Source organism: Dendroctonus ponderosae, unplaced genomic scaffold, assembly GCF_020466585.1.
Source record: "Dendroctonus ponderosae isolate FM_Combo_2020 unplaced genomic scaffold, Dpon_F_20191213v2 Dpon_F_20191213_3, whole genome shotgun sequence".
NCBI classification, from domain to species: Eukaryota; Metazoa; Arthropoda; class Insecta; order Coleoptera; family Curculionidae; genus Dendroctonus; species Dendroctonus ponderosae.
Window position 1 is genome coordinate 10,431,480 of NW_026018508.1, and position 18,539 is coordinate 10,450,018.

Consider the following 18,539-nt stretch of genomic DNA (forward strand, 5'->3'; position numbering starts at 1 on the left):
TATCACATTTGATAAATCTTCCGTCGAAAGCGATCTATTCACGACTAGTCGTGTTTACCGAAAAATTAACGATGTTAGTTTAATGACAACAACATTGAAAAATATTCTAGATCAACATCATTAAAAAGGAATAAATACAATACAATATTTTAAAGGTAGGAAAACGGTTTAATCAATATCTATGACAAAATCTGGTTAGAAACTCAGCTACGATAGTTGTTGAATATTTAATGACTCAGGTTTTCTTGTGGCTTTGAGATGATGGCAAATCAACGAAACTAAAGTGTTTGTGACGACTGGATCAACTTTATTCACATACTTTGAACAGTAAGTGAGGAGCAGCAAACATTTGCATATTAGTATTTTGCCACAACGCTTTAAATTTTTATTTGGTCGCCTAAATTGTGGCATTTTTCAGGTTTAAGTGCATAGGGCGATGGATTTAAAATTGCCAAATTCACAAAACGAGCAGTATTTCACTTCCAGGACTTCAACTCCTCTACCAAAGAGGAAACCTTTGGATAATCAAAAATGCAGTATTCAATATCAAAAGTTTTGCAAACATCTTGAAAAACGGTTAAACTTCCCGGAGCCGGTGAACCAAGATTTCAGTATATTAATATCACAACACCTACGAGGTGAGCCTATTTTTTGGCATCAATTTAGCTATAAGTAAAAAACTCTTTCTTGTAGACCGCTGCCGACTTTCGGAAAAACATCTAGACAGATTCAATAAACTCGAAATAGAAGAATTTGACTTAAAATGTACAATTTCAACGAAAATTCGCAAAATACTGGATTCAAGTTGTAAAATAGTGGCCAATGTTACTAAAAACGTTTTTAGTAAGTCACATTTTGATACACCAAGGTGAAAATGGTTTTAATTATTACAAAAAAAGCAATTTATAGATATACAATACAGTTTTAAGAGTCCCAGTGAATAACTTACATAAGCTTGGGCATATTTTACTCCGATGACAATTACTGTTTGTAAATAATTTATATTTTTTTATGTATTGCATACATATCATGTCAAACTAATGCTTTGTAATGTGGTACACACGTGTATTAAAAACGAATTAAATTTTGATAAATGTTCAATGTTTTAGTTTTTGTTCTAGCAATGTTCGAACATTTTTTTGATGATCGATTATTACTAAAAATGAATAAAATACAAAACAATAAGTCCACTTTTAAAATGCCGATTCAATTAATACTTTAATCGAGTCAAGTTTAATGGAAAACACTTCATTTACTAAGGATTAAATATTAAATTTAAGACATACAGGGTGGTTTTTTAGTGCGATAGAGTCCATTATTTCCGTTGGTGTTGAACTTTCGAAAAATAGTTTCATATAAAAGTTGTTGACGCACAAAGTGCGCACATTTTAAAAATATCTTATATGATACAGAGTGACTCAGAAAATCGAAGCAAGATCAAAGTGCATTTTTTAAAATAGAACTACCCACTTCTCATTAGCTCATGGAATGCAGCTTGAAACGCTGCATATGCACTGTAAACTGTTTTTTTCTTGCTTGTGACGTTGGCAGATTATCGCCATTTTAGTAAAATTTTGCTTAAAAACATGGTATCCAAAAATTCATTGTATAAGCAAAAAAAAGCAGTTAAAGATACAAAAAAAATACGTGTGTCCAACCACCACAGATCCCTTAAGAATTCTATTGAACTAAATTCATATATCATTATTCATAATATCAAAATATCAATACATTGTACAGGGTGTTAACAGTGTGCACTTCAATCTAAAACTTTTTAACGCAATATAACTTTTGTTTTTCAAATGGAAGTACCTATATATTAATACGTCATTATATAGACAATTTGCAAATTTGCATTTACACTTAAAGCTGTGAAATCAACCGTTTTCAAATTACAAATTATTTTATTTAAAAATTTCAAAAAGTTGTTAGATTTTGTAAGGTGGCTCCGAATCATATAAGACATTTTTAAAATGTGCGCACTTTGTGCGTCACCAACTTTTATACGAAACTATGTTTTGAAAGTTCAACACCAACGGAAATAATGGACTCGGAAATATCGCACTAAAAAACCACCCTGACAAATAACGACAAAAAGCCGACACCACGACAAATAAAACGTTGTCGGGTTTCACCTCTTTCGTTTAGAATAGAGCAATAAAAATCGATAGAAAATTTGGCGATTTGCTAAGCTCTGTAAAGCAAATTCTAAATATCAAACACATTAAGGAAAAACAAAACAAAAATTTGAAATAATAATAATAATAAACTTTATTAATATACATACTTTTTGTACAGGAAAACTAAATTAATTTGTTAATGATTAGTGAAGTCCAAATGGCCTTAAGCCGTGTGATACACTTAAACCTACATTGGAACTCTAAATAACAATTAAATCAACAAGGAGGTAACAACTGCTCTTGCAAACGTTACTATTTTACATCGAATACAAACCTTTGCAAGAGAGTGCTTAGATCGTCTCTTATATAAGCCTATTTTATTGTGTTCACTCATATCACAGTATTACTAAAAGGTCAGTGGATGATGGATTAACGGATTATTTTTAACTTAATTGGAAAAAAATCGGGAATAGTGACGACACAAATGAATAAAACATTTTCGGTTACGAACTTACAAGTGGTAAAATCTCCTCAGATTTTTTTTTGCGTACACCAAATTAATGGGAAAAAACAAGTAAAACTACGATCATCATTAAACCCTTTTACATCTGATTTCTGAGTGAACTTTCAACAAACATCACACTTAACCCAGTATTAATTTCGATAGCTTTCATGTACCGTTAAACAGTATTCAGTACAGTAATAAGTCTTTTAATACCTGTAATATAATTAGAAGTAAATGTATCGTTAAAGAACTGTACAGTCTCTAATCTATCATGGATAGAAGGATAGTTTTTAATTAGACTTATTTATAGAATTACCATTTAAGTCCAAGATCAGTTACTCTTGTGTATCATTATATATTTTTCCTTCAAACTGTTAATCTGAATTGTCATTTCATTGCCCTGAAAAAATCAATGTGTGTGTCATTGTGGCGCTAAGTATGCCAGAAACTGATAAAATCTGCTAAATAAAACACGAAGAAAACATTAAAAAGTTGTTCTGTTGATATTTTAAATTCGACCAAAGACATTTTGATACCCTAACATTCTGCATATACTCAACAGTTTATAGAAGGAATATTCTAAAATGGCAAGTACATTAGTTCTTGAAAAAATGTTCCAACAAATCAGAAAACTTGTAAACGAAGAGCTCCTGGAATCAATAAAAAGTGAACACGTACCCACTGCAGGTGAATACATTCATATGCACATAATTGAATTATCCACTCTGCAGTTCAGCAGATAGTTCATTGAACATTAAATATTTCACTCCTTTAATAAAGATAAACTATCCTTGACACTGAAAATATGCCATACATTCTGAGCTTATACATATTTCACATCTTTAATACTTAGAGTTATATTCTAGTCATGTCAATAAGTTTGTTTGTGATTTAACAGCGTGCAAATGGTGCGAATACAAATATCTCATCTCAAATGTTGAAAGCAATATTGAATAACCTCGCTGTTAATTCAGTTGCTCAAAAATTCAAAAAAGTCGGCCGGATCAACAATCAAATTAAAAAATTGCTCCTGAACAATCGCATGCTGGTAAATCACAAACTGTTGAAAACAACTGAACACCTGTTAATTAAAAATAAAATATATATATTTATAGTATATACACATCTATAAAAAATACATTCCAAGACAAAATATGACCCTATGATAATCTAGATATACAATATATACAACAATCCTGACTTGGACTTGGCAATGATTCCTAAAGTAATTTACAAAATATCCTATGGAGGTCTTGAACAGCATGCACTAACGGTGTAGGTATATTTAAATAATTTAATTTCAATAAATTGACCGCAATCAACGGATTTAATATATAAAATCAATGCACAATGCCTGCATATCAAACCCGTTACAAGTGTTTAGAACAATTTAGTGGACAGAATATTGTCATGTTAAAGGTGTATTAAAAAAACTCTATAGAACTTCGTCGGAATTAGTTAACTAATTATTTTATTTAGCAGAAATTTCATTGAATTCCTTCTAATTTTTCTATGCTGAATGTCTGCAAATAGAAGAATTTATCTATGTTAATATCTGCACCAACAGACCATCTACAATTTGGTACCTCAAAATAGGATATTCAAATTCACTTAACAAACTTAAAAATTCTTTCATTAATTCCATCATTCAGTGAGAATAAGTCGAAAAAAAACAAAAATTAAACGTAAGAAAACTTACTTCAATCTGTCTAAAACCCCTTTGAGTTTCTGATCAGATATGGATGGCACTAATTTTTGCACCAGTTCGGACACAAACATATCGCTGATACCAGGACTCGTTCGTTCGGCTATTTCAAATGCATTCTTCAATTCTTCTATGGCGTCGCTTGACTTGTGAGATCTCTCAGCGCTACCCCTGCCTGAGAAAAAAGAAAAAAAAAACAAAAGTTTAGATCGTTTTTAAGCTTGATTACTAATGGCTAACATCAACATCAAGGTAGGTACTCTAAAAAAGATAAGTATCTTCCTAATATGACGCGGTAAAATAGATAGATAGACAGATAAAAATTATACATTCACATTGGTATAAGCACAATCAAAGTTACAACAAATATAAGGTCCAGGAGAGGAGGTCCTCTCTCCGGGGCGCAACCATTTTTAGACGATTAACGCCACATCGACGTCCTCATACTCAGGATTATGCTTACCATTGTAATGATGCCTCCTTTGCAAATCTGACATTAACGGGTAAATAAATCCGGTCAATGTTGACGGTCTACCCTCTCGCAGATCGCTTTTAGCTTGTCCTGAATTACCCGACGGCGATTTAACACTCTGCTTTTTGCTTTCTGAAAAAGACACTTTTTGTTTCAACTTACTGCACTTCTTATCATTACATGTACACATTTAGTTCAACATTTCAGTAAATATTATTTTCACTTGCACACATTCGACTTTCATTGATAAATATTACATATTAATAAAAACACACCAGGAGGTCAATGTATTGCCAGTGGAAAAATTGCGTGACTGTTTACTTTCTCTTTGAGTGTTTGAATTAATGATAACAGAAGATAAATGAACTTGCCTCTGACTTCTGACTGAAAGCCAACATCTCCCCGATGGTCCAATGGGGTGGCTTCTTTTGAAATTGATTGTTGAGGGGCTGCGTTGCGTTTCTCCCGTTCTTTGTCTCGATCTCTATCACTTCGATGGTGATGGTCGCGGTCGTTTCGCTCCTTTCGACTGTCCTGGACAGGCTGCGATGGCTGACTTACTGGCTGTAATTGAAGAAAACCGAAAAAATATTTTATTATTTAAGTAATTAAATACTTGATTTTTATTCCAGCATTATTGCACAGTTCCGAATACATTTTCATATGAGTGCATTCAGCAGTTTACATTTCAACAGATATAATTAATTAGCTAACAATTACAACTAGTATGTTGCATGCCGTAGCGTATAAACCGCATGTCGGTGAATATAAAAGATTTTTGTTTGCTCTCAAAACAATATAAAACTAATTAAAATCGCATGCGATACAGGAGCGAAACTTGGACAGACCTGCAAAGTTTTCTCCGGTCTGTAGTGATTTAAATTGGCATCCGTAGGAGGCGATCGAGCAATGGCTGAGGTGGATCCATTCTGGTAGGTCGTGTTATGATTCGAGGTTGTGATCTCTTCTGAGTGCATTTTCAAATGATTTCCCTTCACCGTCATAACCCAATCGGTTGATTCGATATCGCTGTCCTGTTTGGGTTCGTCCCTAAAAGATCATGTGAAATCATTGAACGGTCTGAGGCTGTTTGAAGCAGAAACTTACGAGTCTGAATGTTCGGATTCGGTTTCACTTTCCTCGTTTCGCGTGCACTTCCATTTCTTATACCTATCAATTAGATCTATTAAATACGAATTCTTCTTTGCTTTTCTAATAAACGGGTATTTGAGCAATTCTTTGGCTGTCGGTCTCTGCAAAATCAAAACAAAAATTAAATTTAACCGTCCGCTGTTTACTGAAAGTCAAACGTTACATTTTCAGGGTCTTTGTTCAAGCACGCCTCCACAAACTCTTTGAACTGTTTGCTGTAACTGCCGGTAAGTTGAGGCGGGCTATTTTTTGGTATCAGAAACAGAACCCTCATCGGATGCAGTTCTGAGTTCGGAGGCTCTCCTTTTGCCAATTCAATTGCGGTTATTCCTAGAGACCATATATCTGCTTTCGAATCGTAAGCCGACTGTTTTATCACTTCGGGTGCCATCCAAAACGGAGTCCCTGAAAAAATGGGGAAAAACAATTTTACTTTTAATGAGTTAAGCATACATAAACCAGGTTGAATGTTTCATAGGAAATTATCGATCAGATGTTTTTGTTATTAAAGTGGTCTATACATGATGCGGTGCCGGTGACTAACATAAACTTGAAGTTTAAGAAAAATAAGATTATTAGGCCTTCAACCACATGTTTCGCACATAATCTGGAAATTCCGATATTAAAGAAGACTTAGTTTCATAGATATGACATCAAATGAGATTAACTTATCTAAGAATGACTCCTTTTCTTATCATCTTTGATATGTTTTTTCTCTGAATAAAAACTGGTTGAAGTTTATTTTTTGAGGTGTTTTAGGAGTTTTAGAACACTGCTTGGAAACTTTCAGATCCATTTTTAACATCCGCGTTTTAGTAGATCATTTGCCTCATCAGACTCACCCACAAACGTATTTCTTTTGCTTGTCGTATTGGTAAGCTGTCCAGCCACACCAAAATCAGCCAATTTCACGTCTCCCATCTCACTTAGCAGCACATTTGCCGCTTTGATGTCCCTGTGAAGTTTGCGTTCACTATGTAAGTAATCCAGCCCTTTCAGTACTTCACGCAGGATAATTGCAATGTGCATCTCCTCAAAATTGCCGGCTTTCATCAAGTCCAATGCTGAGCCACCTCCCAAATATTCCATGATAATCCACAATTTTGTACCCTGAAAAAAAATTATTTATCATTTGATTTAATATCTAACAGCTTTTGTGCAGTTTATAACTTTTTCGTTTTCATTTAAGAATCAATTCCAGTACCATTTTCCAAATAATGAGACCCTAAATTGAATACTTCTATTAGGTATTTATTGTTTGCAAATTGCTGCATGATAACGTGCCTAGAAATAAAAGTAATTTACTGCATTTTTCAAGCAAGCATATTTATGAAAGCCTTACAAATTAGGCAAATTTGTGTTGACTATTTTTTGCCTCTTGTATTTTCCTTCAAATCTTCCATGATTATACTGTACATTTTTTTACCTTCTTTTTTATTATTTAATTTTAAATGCCTTCCATTAACCCCTTCGTATTAGTTTCCTAGCCTGCAAATACTTTCCGCAATTTCAGCATGTTCATTCGGCAAAAATAACTATAAGATTTTTATTACTGAGGTCAGGAATTAGGAGTATAGATCGTGCAACAGAAGCTTTAGGCTCTACATTTATTACACTGAAAACCTATTGCCTATTACAAGTATTAACTACTTTAGTTTAATTTATTAATAATTTATCTGTATTGGGAGCCTATAATATAATAGTGAATTTAATATTTTGAGCCTCTCGGATTAATAAAATGTTTTAATTATTTTATGACTGGATCGTCGTTAATGATTAATTATGAGATGTAAATATTTGCGAAATGATTACGTGGACGATGAGCAATTGAAGAGCTTCGTACGTTTTATGAATAAGAATACAACACTAAATTTAGCAATAAAATTGTGTAACCACAGTAATTTGCCATTGCAAAATTCCTCATAATACTCTTAGTGAAGAGGTTTTTTCTACTAATGTTTGTACTCAAAAAATGGCCACTCAAAAAGAGAAGAAAGTAGCAAGTTATTTAATAAGACAAAAACACACAGAAACAGAAATCCGGGAAAACAATAGATTATTAATTGAAACGAAAAATAATGGGCTGACATAACAAAGTCCTGAGGTTGATAAAGGACCGAAGAAAACATATAAATGCCAATGAAGAAAAATGTACCGAAATCCAAAAACGCAAATAAATTTAAAAATTAAATGAAAAAAACTAGCATTAATTAGTTTATTGCTCAAAATCTAATCCCAGCAATCCTATAATCGTTTTATTTTGGTAAGTGAATCAGCCTGGCTGCAATCTACGGATTCTCAAATAATCTAATCAATACCAGGAACAGATAGCTAGAGAATCCCTGGTTGTACAAAAACCAAATAAAGAATAAATCAATGAGTATATTTTTTATAAATCACTATCTTTAAGGCACATTATCTTACCTTAAGGTAGGATCCAAAATACTTGGTGACATAAAGGCTGTCACACTGGGAAAGCACCATGATTTCCTGCTGAATATCTTCGATTTCATCTTCAGCTTCTTCTAGATCAATGATCTTGATGGCCACAACTTGTGTCGTCCGATTGTCAATTCCTTTGAAAACTTCGCCAAAGGATCCTTTACCGATTCGCTCCTGCTTAGTGAATATTAGTTCTGGATCGACCTTCTGGAAAGGAAAAATGTTTTATTATAAACCCTACTTCACATAGTTTGTATAAAATATGGGACATTAATTGTTCAAATTTTATTTAAATTATAATAATTATTCCAATGAGTAGCGAGTGTTAATAAAAATGTATTTATCAAATCTTCACCATCTGGAACTATCACATTTGTTTGAGTGAGCTAATTTTTGTTTTTGCAGAATTTGTAAAGTATAAAACTAAATCGACATTAAACCAAGAGTAAACAAAAAATGTTAACAAAAAATGCACTGAACAATTGCAAATTGAAACATAAAATCACGAATTATAGTGAAGAAAAATATATTTTTCAGTTTTTCGTTAACAACGACTGCAGATTTCCAAAAGTGCCATTTTGACAAAAATTATTTTCTCAAAAACTATAAAAAATTACGAAAAACCCCAGTAGTAAAAACATTCGCGCTTATACCTTATACATATTTCTAAAGTTTCAAACCCATTTCTCAACCACATTTTTGAAAAATCGCAAAAAACAACCGTAAAAGGACAATTTTCCAAAAACTCGCGGAATATTATACTCTGGAAAAAATAATCCCCATTGAATCTTCTACACGCGGCCAAAGTTTGAAACCAAAACCTACACTAGATTTTTAAAAAATCGCAAAAAATCAATTTTTTTTCCAGGAAACTAAAATAAATTTCAGACTATTTTGCTAAAGCACAGTTTTTTAACCGTCTCAATAACAAAGTTTAAGGTCAAAACCAGAACCAGATTTTTGAAAAACAGTGAAAATACGATCAAAAACCCCCATTTTAAATATTTTTCAAAAAACAACAGCAAATTTAAAAAAAAAACGAGCTTTAGCAAAAAATATTCGCTTGAGTCTCCGCCCGACCAAAATTTCAAAAAAAGCCGTGCTTTATGAAAAATATGTCTCCTTGAGTAGTCTCAACAGCACCAAAGTTTGAGGTCAAAACCAAAACCATATTTTCAAAATTAGCGAAAAATACGGCCAAAAAGCACAATTTCGATTTTGTTCCGAAAAACCATAGTAAAATTGAATAAAACCCACCCCAAATTATTAACTGTTGAATGAATGAATGAATTTAACTAATTAATAATAAGTTATTAACTAATCAACTCTTATGATTTGATTAAACTTTTTATGTAACCGATTTACTTAGTTATTCCGTGTTAATTGTTAAATGTGTTCAAATAGTTGCATGTTCTCTTGCATATTAAATTATGAACTTGATTGTTAATTAACTTGTTGATGCAATTGCTACGAATCTCAAGCAGCAACCTTAGAAAGCACACAACGAATGATCCTTTCGAATTTAGTTGACTTGTGGTGTAATAAACGAAATCGCTCAAGCAAGCATTTAAGCAAATGTCATTTACGCGAATGTGCATTAATAAAAAAAAAACAAACTGGTTTACCATATTTTCAAACAGCTAATAGATACAAGGTATGGTTACAGATGGGAGAATCCGATTTCTTTTTTTGTTAATTAATCACTTGAATGGCAGTGGTAAACATAAATTACTCAGGCCGATTAACGAAGACACGCTAAACGGCTTATTGGCATATTCAATCACAGAAGGGATTACCGACAAAACGAATTATTTTGAACATTTTGTAACATTTGCCTACATTGTATTTTACAACTTTAAACGATTTTACCATTTATTTGTTGAATTATTACTATTGCTTTATTTGTATTGTTTCGACCTGTATCAAAACGCAAACCTCTAAAAAACTGCAAAAGAAGTTTCAATAAAACGGAATTTTTTTAAAGAGTAGCAAAAGATAAGTATACAGAATATTTTGAGTGTCCGCAAGTTTTCAAATACGTTACCAATTCACAACTTATTGATAAAATTTGTTCTTCGAAAACTAAAATTTAAAAGATTTACATTATTGAATTGAAAAACTAGATATTAATTGACATTTTTAATTATGTACAATTCGTAGCTCAAAAAAGTGAAACTTTGTTAAAGTAACAAGTTAACAAAAATTGCAATTAAACATCAGGGACATTGCAATTAAAAAATCACTATCCATGTTACTTAAACATAAATTTGTGAAATTACTCAATAGCCAATTAATTAGCGCCGTTATTTCTTCCATGAAATATGTAAAGGCAATCTGCACTAAGCTAAAATATGCAGTTTTTTGCAATGTTTTTTTTTTATTTAATATATTGCGCCGACCAAGACAGCGGTATTATTGATAATTGATTAATAGACCTGGAATGTTTAGGAAAAACTTGTTGAAAAGCGACTCCGGCTGCCCATTGTTATAATAATTGGTTCAGCAATGCAAACAATGCAGAGAAACACGTTTTACTATCAATTTACTCGTTTTTTCATTGGTTTCATGTACTTTGAACCGTATCCCTAACTAGCAAGAGCTACTATAATTAATTTATCATATCTTGACACTTGTTGATGAAAATATCAGTTTTTTCATCAGGCGATTTGCGCCATTAATTTATACCTGGATTAGACAAGTGTTATTCCATAATACAATACGAGAGTTTCACATGATAAGCCACTAACGCAATCCTGCTAATAAAACGGTAATAAATCACACAAATTGGGCAAGAAAAGTGTCTTATTATTTACCAGTTATAAAATAAAGCGTTAACATCATTAACACGTTAATAGATGTGATAGATTCGTTTAGTTTTCAGATAGTTTAGTTATCTGTATGTGTGTACGCAATTAAGATAGCAGCTGGATAACATTTGAAACTACGCAAGTTTTTGTGAGTAATTTTTTTAAGAGCACAAATTTTGTTTGTAATCTGGTGTAAAGTGTGTTTGATTTAATGTTCGCGACATTTAAAGACGCTTATCAGAGACCCAAATTGCAATATTCCGAAGTAATTTATTAAAATTTAAATTTATGCGGAAAGCTTTTCTTGCGAAATCATCCAACACCTAGAAGTCTTATAAATGTTCTTCAACGAGCCGGAAATGATCGTGATTTGCGGAGACATCGTGAAGGGCGAGTAAGAAGACCGAGAAGACCTGAAAATGTGCAAAGGAACGAACGAATTTTAAACGTTATTGAGAAAAATCCAACTATTACTCGAAAGTTTGAAAATGAGCTCGGAACAGAAGAGTGTTAGACTTTGGGGCATTTACTTATTTTAAATTGATTTTTCAGACAATTTGTTAAAAACATTATTTTAATTAATTAAAGCCATTACACGTTATTTTCTCTATTCAAAACGACATTCTCAACATAAAACAATTTTATTTTCACCTTGATTAAGCGACGAGTATTTTTAGTTGCAACTTGTCCCAGAGGACACTCATTGCAATTTGGGATAATAAATAAATTTATAACATAAAGGAACTTTGTTTAACGACATCTTTGGAAAATGTAAATTATTCCATTCGTTTTTCCCAACCCCCAATCACTGTTGGTTTTGATACTTTTCTCAAGATATTCGCTTCGCCTATTTCATATAAGTAATTCTTAATTTTTTGCAAACTGCTTTTTTTCTAAAATAAACACCTGAAAATATCTGCTTTGCAAAAAAAATAACTTGTATAAACACAAAACATGCCTTATCTTGAAAATGTGCGTCGCTAATTTTGCTATTTAAACCTGTTGGAAACAATCTACTTTCGTAGAGAAAAACATATAGAAAGTTGTGAAATACTTTCGCCCAATAATAACTGCTCGATATTGATAAAATATGGCTCCATGACACGAGGAAAGCAAAAATAACAATGAATAATTGTAACCACCCACTTGAACCACACAATTGTAATTGTTATTACTGCTATTACACACTTCATTAGTTGCGATGATCGGACAAAGCTTATTAAACGGCAAATTAAACCTATGAAAACAAACGCTGGATAATTGGGCTTTTATAAAATTTGTATAATCCGAATGAGACTGGGCTGGGTCGGAACCAACAGGAATCAATCAGGAAAAACGAGAAATTATCTAATCAAAATCGGGTGTATTGAGTGTGTGCGACGTTCCAGATTTGGAACAGAAATGTATGTATATAAACTGCTATGCTTTGATATAATTTCCTATGCTTGAAGCTTTCAGCAAACCCCTTTATAAGACCCAATATGTTTCCTAATAAACCATCATAAATAAAAAACTGCGATGCGGTTTTCCTTCGAGCAACTTTCCGTGTTAATCGACTTATTAATATTTCAAGAATCCGCTTAAAACGTCCGTCAAGTAAGCCGATTCGCTTATTTTCGCCAAAGCATTTCTAGGGCACATCAGCCTGGCTTGGCAAACAATTTTCCTTGCACAAACGCTTTGATTGATGAAAACGAAAAATGTGTAGGGTTTCAGCTTATTTGAATCCCGGCTGATGGTCGTTCCACTTTTCAAACTAAAAACAACCTCCTATTGATTGGACTGAAATATGGGGCAACACAATAAAACGAGTAGATGATGATGATGATGCTCTTTCAAACGTTTTGGCAGGTAGGGAGATAATTAGGACCCAACTGGCGTGATTCGGGGCGCTTTTCATACGGCCATCGGCGAAATATCTTTGTTTTATTAGTCAATTTCGATACAAAGTGGTTTCTATATATACACACCTTTCACCTGCGCCTGATACTAGAAGATAATGGAAAATCGGAATTCGATTAAAACCCCTTTCAGAGAGGCTTGAATAGTAATCAACCACGCAAAACTTTTTAAAATGCCAATCAATCAATAGATAAAAACTAGATTCAATGTGCTGATTGCGAGGCTGATACCTATAGTTTTTTTTGTTAAATTAAAAATTAAAAAAACAAATATCATGCAACTAACTATAAAGTAGGAAAAGCACTCTGTGTTTAGAAATATAGATATTGATTGGGTATTGCAGCTTTGCTACCGGAACTGATTAGTTGGTTTGGCTGAAAGTTTCGGACTTAACTTGAGTGGCCACTAGATTGACCAGTCCGATCTCCAGATATGACTCGTGTTGATTGTTTTAAGAGGATATTTTAAGTGCACATGCGAGCATGCTTAAAGATAGAATAAGTTGGGAATTTTTGATAAGGCTAAGTCGACAAGTTAATAAACCGCACTCAAAATTAAATTTTAAACGCAACTTTGTAATCTGGGAAGTTTACCGAAAACAACAGAATAAAGTTGCATTTTCATGAAATGTTCCGACATTTCAGGTTTGGAATCCCCATATTGACCAACTCGTAAATAGCAGCTCGGTTTAGCTTAGAAGTTCTTAGGTTTTGAAGTTCAAATTTAAACTTGAAATTTTTTTGTTTGAAAAATTCAGAATTTGGATTTGGGATTGTATGCTTTCCAGGTCATATGAATCATAAAAAAAATTAGGAATTAAAGAAATTAGGCATTACAGCGTCTGCTTATAGATAAAAAAAAATAAAAGCATAACCAGATGAATTCGGTGCTCATTTGCTAATTTACTCTTTGAATAATTTCGTCTCATTACCGAAGGTTTACTGATTCCAAAACCTTTCAAAAAATAAAAAAACGTGTGGAGAAAGAGAAAATATAATTTATTATGGGCTTGGATATACGCGATTTATTACCTTTGAGGTAAAGTTTTAAATATAGAAACTCTCAAGATGAAAAGATGGACAGAAGTTTTTTCGATAACCGAAAATTCTATTATCAACCAATTTTAAATATCCATTTTTACAAAAATCGCTTCAACCCAAGAAAACTAACAAATTCAATTATCTGTAGGTGTTCTAATTTTTTAAGAAAAAAACCCCGCGTTTAGGTGAATTTCGGTAAGCAAATCCATCAACCAGCCAAATTAATTATTTACTGACATTATTTGCTTTATTTATTGTTTTTATAATAAATAAAGGTTTTTACAATAAATAATTTCTTTTGCCAGTTACTATATAGTTTAGAGGACACACTGCACAAGTATTCCGGTGCAATACGTTTACTAAAGTTTTACTTTTTAATTACAGAAAAAACTGCTTATATTAACTTCATTTTTTCGGAACAAATTCTTTAAAGAAAATCTTAAATTCTCTTAAAACACGTTTAAATAACCCTGACTTTACTCTTCTGCGGATATTCAAACTAGGGATTTTAAATGAAAAACTCTGAAAATTAAAAACCGTGCATACTGAAATTTCCTTTACAAACTGAAAATTCAATTAGTTTTAACATTCATTTGAACTACCAGTTTAACCATTCATTCGGTCTAGACAGACCATAAATTAAAAAAATGTCGCATAGACCGCATTGCAAATATCTGCAGTTTTTCCGATTATATAGTGAGAAAAGCGCCTTTTGGGTGAAATTCAATATACAAACAATCCATCATTCAATACTTTTTATTCAATATAATTTATATTTTAACAACTGCAGCATTTTAAAGCTTTTCTCACTAAAAAACGTCAAAATGTTTCTAGTGTTTTTATTTTTGTCAATTAATGCATAATTCAGTCTACACATTACGGTTCAAATAAACAAAGAAACAACACATTGCCTTTTTTAAGCCTCTGTAATCTAAGAACAAAAAATTGATTTCTCAATTCATCTTTATCAGTTTTTCAAACACTACCGTCTATATGACATAGATTGATGGATAACTTGTTAAAAGCATCGCTTACTCAATTGCAAACTGAATTTAAAACATAATAATAACATGAAAGTATCCGCAGTATTGTTCAACTTTTTAGGCAGAAAAGCTGCTTTTGAGTGAAATAAAGGAAGAAATTCCATCCATCATAGCACATGTTGTGTTTTTAACAACAAAAATTGATTATGGTTAGAAAAATCAGTATACATTGCACGTAAAAAATGTGCAAAGGCAAATGTTCACGTGTCTATCAAGCTTTAAAGTTGTTTGAACAAATAATAAATCACCCTGTATAATGTCAGCGTAATAATCAAAATTAGTGAATAACAGTTTCATTAAAAAAATGAAAATTGTAATAAATTAAATTGGGTTTTTGAAAACACATTTCCTTCAATATAATAGTATTTTAAACATGTTTTCCATCAATTGTAATTATGTAATAAATAAAACATAAACACGCTGGAGATTTTGCTACTCAGAACACTGGGGCATCTTCAGTAGGTTCTAAGTAGTTGAAAAAGTTTAAAAAATCGATATTAACCGAATTTTTCCTTGAAAACTAAAAAAATTCCCAAACGTTTTAACCACATCTTTAGGATCTTAGCAGGTTCTCTTTTAATCGTAAACTTTTGGATTCTCTTAGAGTTTTAAACACTTTTGCGTGTGCAAAATTCACAAATATGGCACACTATTTCCGCAAAAAACTGTTATTTTTCAGCAATCAAAAAAACTTACAGAAGCAAATCCTCGTCCAACGCCTCCATTCACTGGCGGCGTATGTCCATTCCTTTCAGGAGGAAAAATATTAACATTGACTGGAGCGGCCCAAGATGCAGGCCGAGTATTCCACTTTTTGTTGCCCCCCAAGAAACCCCCGCCTCGATTAAGGGGCTCCAATGTTGAAGGGTGGCGTGTGATAGCGCCACCCTTTTGCTGATGATTCGAACCCCACATGAATCCGATTGCTATTACGAATAATTTATCCAAAACGGACACACCACTGATCCACGTTCTTCATGACACCACTTTCACTTGTGATGCAACAATTATTACCTGGAGGAGCACAAATCTCTTCTAGTACTAGTTATAGTTCACGATTTTCCGCACTGTAAATGTAACAATACAGCATTAGGTAACTTATCTGAAATAGACGGTCGTTCGAAAACTAAGAACCACTCGTAACAGGTTCCAATCAGGACTTTCCAGTGTTATCAAGAACAATAAGCGAGCTCTGCTATGTCTGTTTACTTGTCCCCTACTTTGATAAGGTTTTATTGCGTTGTGCCCCTACCTGTATGTACGCAAGCTATATTAAGTATGATTTATTGTCGGTACTCTACACATGTTATTGCCATTATTATAGGACTGAGCAATTTGTCTATGAATCATGTGATTTACTTAATCACACTAGCGATTCTCAGAAGAACATCAGATGAACCAAGAATAGTAAACGTAAACGCGCGCATTCGTTCGCACCAGGCAAACACAACGAAGGCAAATATTCTTTCGAATTGAATCAACCGTTTGCATCCCTTAAGATGTTTAGAAGTTTGCATCGAACGAACAGAACGACCAAAAAATAATATTTGCATCTCTTCGCATCTTAAATGATGTAAACCTTCAATACGTATGTGCATTATTTCACCTAAAATAAGGCAAATATTTATTTTCATTCGTTCCGTTCGTTCGATGAGAACAAATGCACGCCTACCTAAACATGGCATAGTTCAAAGATACTGAAACGACACAAAAAGTAATGCATTTGTTCGCTTCAAACAAACAGAACGAAATAATATCCGCATGCACGCAAAATCCAATATTTCCATTCGCTTCGTTCGTTCGATGCTGACTGAATGCATCTCTTCCTTCTGAGAAGAACATCAGATGAACCAAAGGCACTAAAGGTAAGAACACATTTGTTGGCATAATGAATTGAATAAATATTCAATTTCATTTGTTCCGTTCGTCCGATGCGAAAAGCTGAGCGCTTACCTTTCGATATTTGTATTCAGACACAATGAAGCGGCAAAGGTTTCAATGATCAAAACTTAAAACATTCCAAACTTCCAACTCATCACTCAGAACTCGACTCCAGGTTATTACCTGATAGCCATGAAACAAAAACCTTCTCAATGAGTCAAACTGCAGATTACACACAATATTGAGTGTTTCCTCGAAAATTTCCAATTTCGATCGCAATATTACTAGAAAAACCTTTTTTCTCGACTCGACCTCGACTAAAATATTTTGGCATTTTGCACAGACCGATACAGATCACAGCTAAATTTAGTACCTAATTAATTTAATCTTCAATATATATAAGATAATGAGATTAACATGCGATAATTAAAAACATTGTCGACTCATAACCGATCTGAATGCTTGAATTTATGGCCTGTAAATTCAGGCCGCCAGGTATTTTTCAGTATTTTATTTTATCGACAATTTTGTATGATCCGCATTTCTAATATGCAATTATTACAGTCTGCAAATTTTACTTTCATTTAGTCAATGGATGAATGATCCTAATTGAATAGTAAATCTAATATCGACTTCACATCAATAAAATGTGATTTATTGACCCATAAAGTGGCCTCCACGGGCCCCAGACAATACTCCAATAGACTTTTTTGGGGGATTTATTATGAATGAAATTTGCGGAAATATTTCCAAACAACGTTCAGTTGCTCAAGGCTAAGCTTTACCAGTTATTAACAGAACATTTTAGCTACACTGGATCTAAAATTGCTTTTAAAAATTTGGTGATTAAGTATGTCTTAGTCAAGGAAAAACTGAAATTTTAATCGATTATTGTCCAAAACAACGAAAATTCAAGAATCGATTCACGATATCTCAAGTTGATTGTTCTAGCTAATTAAACATTATTAAATTTTAAATGTGTTTTTGGCAAATTCCTCTCCATTACTTTTTTTACGTTCAACAAATTCACAAAGTTTCATTCGATTTCAGTAAATGCATTTAATGATCTACTATAATGTAATTTATTTTTTAAAGCCTGTTGCAGAAAAGTAAATATTAATTGAAAACAAATCCAGTTTTATATATTTTCTTAAACATGTTTTAATGAATTAAAGTTTAAGGAGCTTAGTTAGAAGTTAAAAGAGACAAAAGTTAAAATCAACAATTCTAACTAGGAAGAAAAGGCTAGACAAGTCATTTAAGCATTTAAGCCGTGTTTCCTGAACTGAACAGAAAAAATATAACTGTGTATGATAAAGAAAAATAAATCACTCAAAAATGAGTGCTCATGTAGAAGGTTGATGATGAGCCTTGAAAGCTGCGATCGATATTGGCGAAATCAGAAGATCAATCATTCAAAAAGAATAATCAATAAAACTTTGTAATAAAGCGTTAGTTTAGCGGGGCTTA

General features: G+C 32.6%; 1 protein-coding gene and 1 long non-coding RNA gene across 5 annotated transcripts in view; one reads left to right on the plus strand and one right to left on the minus strand.

Moving 5' to 3' along the window:
* Positions 1 to 9: 9 nt before the first annotated feature.
* On the plus strand, positions 10 to 1,101 carry LOC109535711. The gene is made up of 4 exons (XR_002171750.2): positions 10 to 155; positions 240 to 327; positions 419 to 638; positions 694 to 1,101. It is a non-coding gene; the product is annotated as an uncharacterized LOC109535711 (long non-coding RNA).
* Positions 1,102 to 2,246: 1,145 nt separating this feature from the next.
* LOC109535748 (serine/threonine-protein kinase 26) overlaps positions 2,247 to 18,539 on the minus strand; it is a 31,258-nt gene continuing 14,965 nt past the window's right edge. For 2 of the 4 annotated variants that reach the window (XM_048664782.1, XM_019901713.2), the window contains exons 2-11: positions 15,885 to 16,255; positions 8,379 to 8,603; positions 6,797 to 7,064; positions 6,118 to 6,359; positions 5,910 to 6,055; positions 5,651 to 5,852; positions 5,174 to 5,366; positions 4,794 to 4,934; positions 4,325 to 4,505; positions 2,247 to 4,148 (exon numbers count right to left, since the gene is read on the minus strand). In XM_048664782.1, coding sequence (XP_048520739.1) covers positions 4,136 to 4,148; positions 4,325 to 4,505; positions 4,794 to 4,934; positions 5,174 to 5,366; positions 5,651 to 5,852; positions 5,910 to 6,055; positions 6,118 to 6,359; positions 6,797 to 7,064; positions 8,379 to 8,603; positions 15,885 to 16,103 — 1,830 coding nt within the window. In that variant the 5' untranslated portion in view covers positions 16,104 to 16,255 and the 3' untranslated portion in view covers positions 2,247 to 4,135. Of the gene's footprint in view, positions 4,149 to 4,324; positions 4,506 to 4,793; positions 4,935 to 5,173; positions 5,367 to 5,650; positions 5,853 to 5,909; positions 6,056 to 6,117; positions 6,360 to 6,796; positions 7,065 to 8,378; positions 8,604 to 15,884; positions 16,291 to 18,539 lie in introns of all 4 variants that reach the window. The other 2 variants (XM_019901712.2, XM_019901715.2) reach the window with 2 other exon arrangements.